Source organism: Echeneis naucrates, chromosome 9 (genome assembly GCF_900963305.1).
Source record: "Echeneis naucrates chromosome 9, fEcheNa1.1, whole genome shotgun sequence".
In the NCBI taxonomy this organism is placed as follows: domain Eukaryota; kingdom Metazoa; phylum Chordata; class Actinopteri; order Carangiformes; family Echeneidae; genus Echeneis; species Echeneis naucrates.
In genome coordinates this window covers 7,705,819-7,711,683 of record NC_042519.1, presented here as the reverse complement: position 1 = coordinate 7,711,683, position 5,865 = coordinate 7,705,819, and the positions used below count along the sequence as shown (strand labels likewise).

Genomic DNA, 5,865 nt, shown 5'->3' with positions numbered 1-5,865 from the left:
CTGTCTAATCTCTTTATAGAGAGTGTGCCATCTCAGCAGACATACCTGCCTACCTCTACATCCATCTCATATCACTTAACTGGAGCAGCAGCTTTCTCTTTCCATTATTATGGCTGATAAGTCGAAAGACATGACTGGCGGGTGCTTTGGTTTGTCACACTGATATACTTGCTGTTGTTCATGTTCTGTGCCTTTGGTTGATCTGTACATGGAGCTCCCCATACACAGTGAGTAACATTTTGACACTAGTTAATTTAGTGCATTTGCAGATTACGTAAAAGCCAGTGAAGCTCAGTGTGTGTGTGTTTGTGCACGTGTGTCTGCGGGAGAGAGACAGAATTTAGTAAGTGCATGAGTGGTCCTTCAGCAATGTAACCCGTTTTCTCATTATGAGCAACCTTGCTAACCTGTATGGGTTTCTTGTTCAAGTTAACCACAAAGAACCCACACACAAAAAAATATGTGTGCGTGTGTGAATGTGTGTGTAAGGTGTGCATGTATGCAATCCCTGATGTGCCATTAGAAAAGCTCCTTCGAGGACATACAGAATGTCCAGATGTCACCGTGCCCTTGTGAAAAGGCACACGCACACACAGTAACTTCAATCGGGTGCTACAGTCAACAGGCTAAAGTTATGTTTTTCAACCTCAAATTAGACCACCAGCTGAGATCCGGAAACCTGTGAGGTGACTGAATCAGGTGATGTCTTGTCCAAAATGAGTTTTGCAACACACATCATTTTATATCTCTTTTTTGCTTGCAGCCCAAATCGAAGTTATACCATGCAAAATCTGCGGAGACAAATCATCAGGTATCCACTACGGAGTCATTACATGTGAAGGATGCAAGGTGAGACATGATTCTTTGTTTCAACAGAGCCTGTTTCTCTTTGCTTAGGTTCAGAAATGTTGTACTCACACACTCTGTGTGTTTCATGGGTACCTGAAAGTCTGTATTCATGCTTTTTGTTGACCAGGGTTTCTTCAGACGGAGTCAGCAGAACAATGCATCTTACTCCTGCCCCCGCCAGAGGAACTGCCTCATTGACAGAACAAACCGCAACCGCTGCCAACACTGCCGCCTGCAGAAATGTCTTGCACTAGGAATGTCCAGAGATGGTGAGGCCCAGTTTGTCTCGGTTTAAATCTATAAAAAAGGAAATAAATGATTATCACTGTTCATTCATTATAACAACACAAATACACGCACGCTTGTACTTGAGGTAAAACTCCTTGGATCATGTCTACTTCCTCCACATGCAGCGGTAAAGTTTGGCCGCATGTCCAAGAAGCAACGTGACAGCCTGTATGCAGAGGTCCAGAAGCACCAGGCACGACTGCAGGAGCAGCGGCAGCAGCAGACAGGAGAAGCAGAAGCTCTGGCACGTGTTTACTCATCCAGCCTCACCAACGGACTGTCCACCCTTAACCATGAGATTGGGGGCACCTATGCCAATGGTCATGTCATTGAGCTACCCAAAGGTGGCCATGGTAATGGAGGTGGAGTCCCCGGGGGTTACTATGGGATGGATTCCACCCAGCCGTCTCCCGACCAGTCAGGTTTGGACATGTCGGGCATGAAGCACATTAAGCAGGAGCCAGTGTACGACCTGACGCCAGTACCCAATCTGTTCAGCTACGGAGGCTACCAGGACAGTCAGCTGGGACCCAATAACGTCAGCATGGGAGAGCTGGGTAAAGACTGCATGATGTGTTGCTAGTTTCTTGAGCCAAACTCAGTAGAAAGGTTCATTTATTAAAATCCCCATGAATTATCCACATGGAAAATGAACGGTTACCCACAAAGTAGTCCTGGTAGAAAGCGTGAGTCAGAGTGCTAATCTGAGTGCAGAACAGGAGATCAGACAGGCTTACACAGATAGCTGACAAGGTGTCACATCACTGTATATGCAGTTAGGCAGTTTGCACGTTAAGAATTTGTTAATCACTTAACACAAATCCAAGGAAATGTTAAAGTAAGCAGTAAATGGGTACCAATGAAAAACAAATCCACTCCGTAGATTTTTCCTACTTCCATTAAACATAATCACATGCAGAATCGTCACACCATGAATCACCATGAATCACAAGTATACCTGAACAAATATATGAATAGGCATTCTGGATGGGAGGGAATAAATGAGCATGAATCTTCCTCTTTCAGACCGTATTGCTCAGAATATCATCAAGTCCCATTTGGAGACATGTCAGTACACAACAGAGGAGCTCCAGCAGCTTGCCTGGCAGACACACTCCTATGAGGAGGTCAAGATGTACCAGAGCAAGGTGAGACTTTGTGTCATGACTCTCTCCTCATGCTCAGAACAACCACAATGAGTTGTGTATGCCTCTGCTATTTTTGTGTTTTTAATATTATGCTTCATTTAATCTTTAGCAACATGTGTCTCACTAGACGTATAAGTTCTCCATTGAATATAATCAATGCAAATAGGGCCATTCGTGGTCAGTGCTTTGAAATGACGATTTCAACAAGAAGTTTTTCCTTCATAAAGATTGGAGTTCAATTCAGTTTGTATAAATGGAACTACTGTAACAGTTATACTGAACACATAACTTGTATAACTTTACAATAAAACCGCGTGCGCTTGTTTTCCAGCCTCGTGACGTGCTGTGGCAGCAGTGTGCCATTCAGATCACCCATGCCATCCAGTATGTGGTGGAGTTCGCAAAGCGCATCTCAGGGTTCATGGAATTGTGCCAGAATGACCAGATCCTTCTGCTCAAGTCAGGTGAGACCGCTGGACCTGCAGCGTGGGGCCAGGCCCATCTCTTTGTCTTCGCAATTCTGTTTGCCCTTTGGTGAGTCAGACTCAAACCACGGCTCTGCCTGGCTCTGGCAGGTTGTTTGGAGGTGGTCCTGGTGCGGATGTGCAGAGCGTTCAACCCTCTCAACAACACTGTGCTCTTTGAGGGGAAATATGGTGGCATGCAAATGTTCAAAGCTCTAGGTAAGGCATTACTAGTCACATTTAATCTTATTATAAATGAAGAAAAAAAAAAAGGATAAAAGAAAGAATAAAACACTCTACCCAGTGACTTTTTTTTTTTTTTCAATCAGACCATGCATGAATTAAGTATAATGAAAGTGTAATTTTTTTGTCTGACCCTCCCTGTCCGCTCTGTTTCACTGTAAGGTTGTGATGACTTAGTGAGTGCAGTGTTTGACTTTGCCAAGAGTTTGTGTTCACTGCAACTGACAGAGGAGGAGATCGCTCTGTTCTCAGCGGCTGTACTGATTTCTACAGGTCAGCCAGCATCCACTAATTTTATTACTAACGTATATAGCAATCTGAATCGACTGAAAAAAACAAAACACTATTTTCCACTCAGATCGGCCTTGGCTGATGGAGCCCCGGAAGGTCCAGAAGCTCCAGGAGAAGATCTACTTCGCTCTGCAGCACATTATGCAGAAGAACCACATGGATGAAGATGCACTGGCTAAGGTAGGCCTTTGTAGTGAGATGTCATACCATAAAAAAAACAAGCAAAAAACGTTGTCTGTCTGTTTCTGTAAGTTCATCAGTGTGAATTTTCCTGTCCTCGACTGTCTCTCCCAGCTGATCAGCCGAATCCCAACACTGTCAGCCCTGTGCACTCTTCACACTGAAGAGCTCCAGGCCTTCCAGCAGCTCCACCCAGAAACAGTCAACATCCTCTTCCCTCCGCTCTACAAAGAACTCTTCAATCCAGACCCCAACTCCGCCATGGCAATGCCCAAGTGACAACAAAAGGTGCCAGTGCAGGACCAAGAAATTAAGACCGCAGCCACATCTGACAAGACGGTAGTGTTGACTACGTCATCATCGTGGCAACCCCATATTCCTGTGCTCCCCCAGCCTCACTTCAAGCAGGAGGGTGAGGAATCATCTGCCAGAAACTTACAGTTACCGCCAACAATACTAGGAATGTCCAGCACTTATCCCATCCTGTTCACCGATACAGTCTGAAGAATGTATATATAAACGAGCGCGTCCCAAGCCACAACCAGAGCGGGGCTTCCTCCTGTCTCCTGGGCTGAACTGACTGACCAGAAATGTACAGACTTTAAAACACCTAGGAACAATTTTAAGCTGTCAATCTTTAAGAAAAAAAAAATCGGTAAGTTAATTTGTTTTAACTTTGGAAAAAAAAAAAACATTGTTTGATTTTTTTTTTTTTTCTTTTTCACATGAAGACATTGTGAAGTTGAAGAAGCTGGACGGGGGAGGGAACTGTGGATTTAGAGACGCTATTGTAGATACTCTTCTAGTGCAGAGCGGATTCCAGTATTATTCTTTTTCTGTTAAAATAAGTTAGTCCTAATTTAAATATACAGCAGCCTTCTGTGGCTGACTTTACCTTGTCTATGTGTTTTTATTTTATTTGATAGTTTCTTGTGTACAGAATTTGTAAAGTTGAGACTTGTAAAAGAATATTGGGTAAAACCGGGAGCCAAATCGGGTTTGTTGATATACAGAAGCCTTGTCTGGATTTTGTTCATATGTAAAGAAGGTACTGCATCCTTCTGATGAGAACCTATAGAAATGTAAAGAGAGCATATGAAGGATTTAAAAAGAAAATAGTGGCTACTACTTTTCAAGGTGCAGATATATACATAAATATTCTATTTTGCAAGAAAAAGAATCTGGCATGCTTGCCATCCTATCAATCATTTTTTTTTTCTCGCTGCAATAATTACGTCCAATAAAAAGCTGGACTGCTTTCGAACAATCAACCAGAAACAACCAATCAGAAACTAGGACCTCACAATGAACCCCACCTCCTCCCAAAGCGCCCTCACCCCACCCCTCCTGTCTTATGTATTCGGGCCTCGATATGAGATTTCGGCAGACAGACGTTTATAGAAATTCTACCAAAAAAAAAAAAAAAAGATAAAATCAAGACAAACTTGACCCGAAATCACAACTTTCCAATCTTCAAAGTGTGTATGAGCGCTGCATGCCCTCATCTCCCCCAATTACTATTTGCACAATCCAGTCCATGGATATCACTCCAGGCTGTGAATATGAAGGACCCTTTTCTCTAAAGAGCAATAACTTTCACACTGCCTTCCTGATGTTAGTCCTTTTCCTTTCTTCTTCTTCAGCTGTTCAGAACAGGGTAGCAGTTTTAACTGGAATGCACTATATTTGATGTTTCTTCATTAATTTATAATCAACTATCGTCTCGATGGATGTTACTCATTCCACCACAGACTCCGCAGTGTTTTCAGTATGACACAATATGATCTGGGGCGAGGACATAAGAGGGGACTTAAAGATGTGAAGAAACAGCATCCAATGGCAGCTTTTAAAGCTGCCATATTTCATTAAGATTCATAGAGGAAGCTCTGGCAGACAATCACATCTTGCTTTTTTCATTCATTCCATAATTATTAGCACTTAGTTATTCTTTGTTCATGCTATGTTGATGATGTTTGGCCAATCTATGAAACCACACTGGTTTTACTGGGCACTTAAATCAACTGATACAGTCCTTGGGATTGATGGCACTTATCACTATCTTTTGGTGAGGGAACAATTTTTAAAAAACATTGAGAAGTCACATTTAAGAGCTTTGCGCAGTTGTATGTTCAGCCACTAGATGCTCTGTGAGCATTTATTTTGTTGCTGGTGGTAAATTAGTTTTATAAATTAACTTTTTTTTCCCACACTGAACAGCACTTGGACATTTACCCCAGCTTTAATCACTATGGTTATATTAGTGGACTGTGATTTACTGTTGTTAACTAACTAAACATGGAGCTCTCTGTTAGCTTGTCTGTTCGGAAATTTCCATGGCACAGTGGCCAAATCTCTACATTTTTAAAGTCAAGGACAGCAGTTATGCATTTAGAAACACTTGA

General features: G+C 42.5%; 1 protein-coding gene across 1 annotated transcript; it reads left to right on the top strand.

The window, feature by feature from the left end:
* Window positions 1-208: 208 nt before the first annotated feature.
* On the top strand, window positions 209-3,742 carry rorb (RAR-related orphan receptor B). The gene is made up of 10 exons (XM_029510447.1): window positions 209-227; window positions 764-849; window positions 977-1,118; window positions 1,263-1,694; window positions 2,164-2,285; window positions 2,617-2,749; window positions 2,861-2,968; window positions 3,155-3,265; window positions 3,351-3,463; window positions 3,578-3,742. The coding sequence occupies exons 1-10, from the start codon at window positions 209-211 to the stop codon at window positions 3,740-3,742; spliced, it is 1,431 nt and encodes a 476-aa protein (XP_029366307.1).
* The last annotated feature ends 2,123 nt before the right edge of the window (window positions 3,743-5,865 follow it).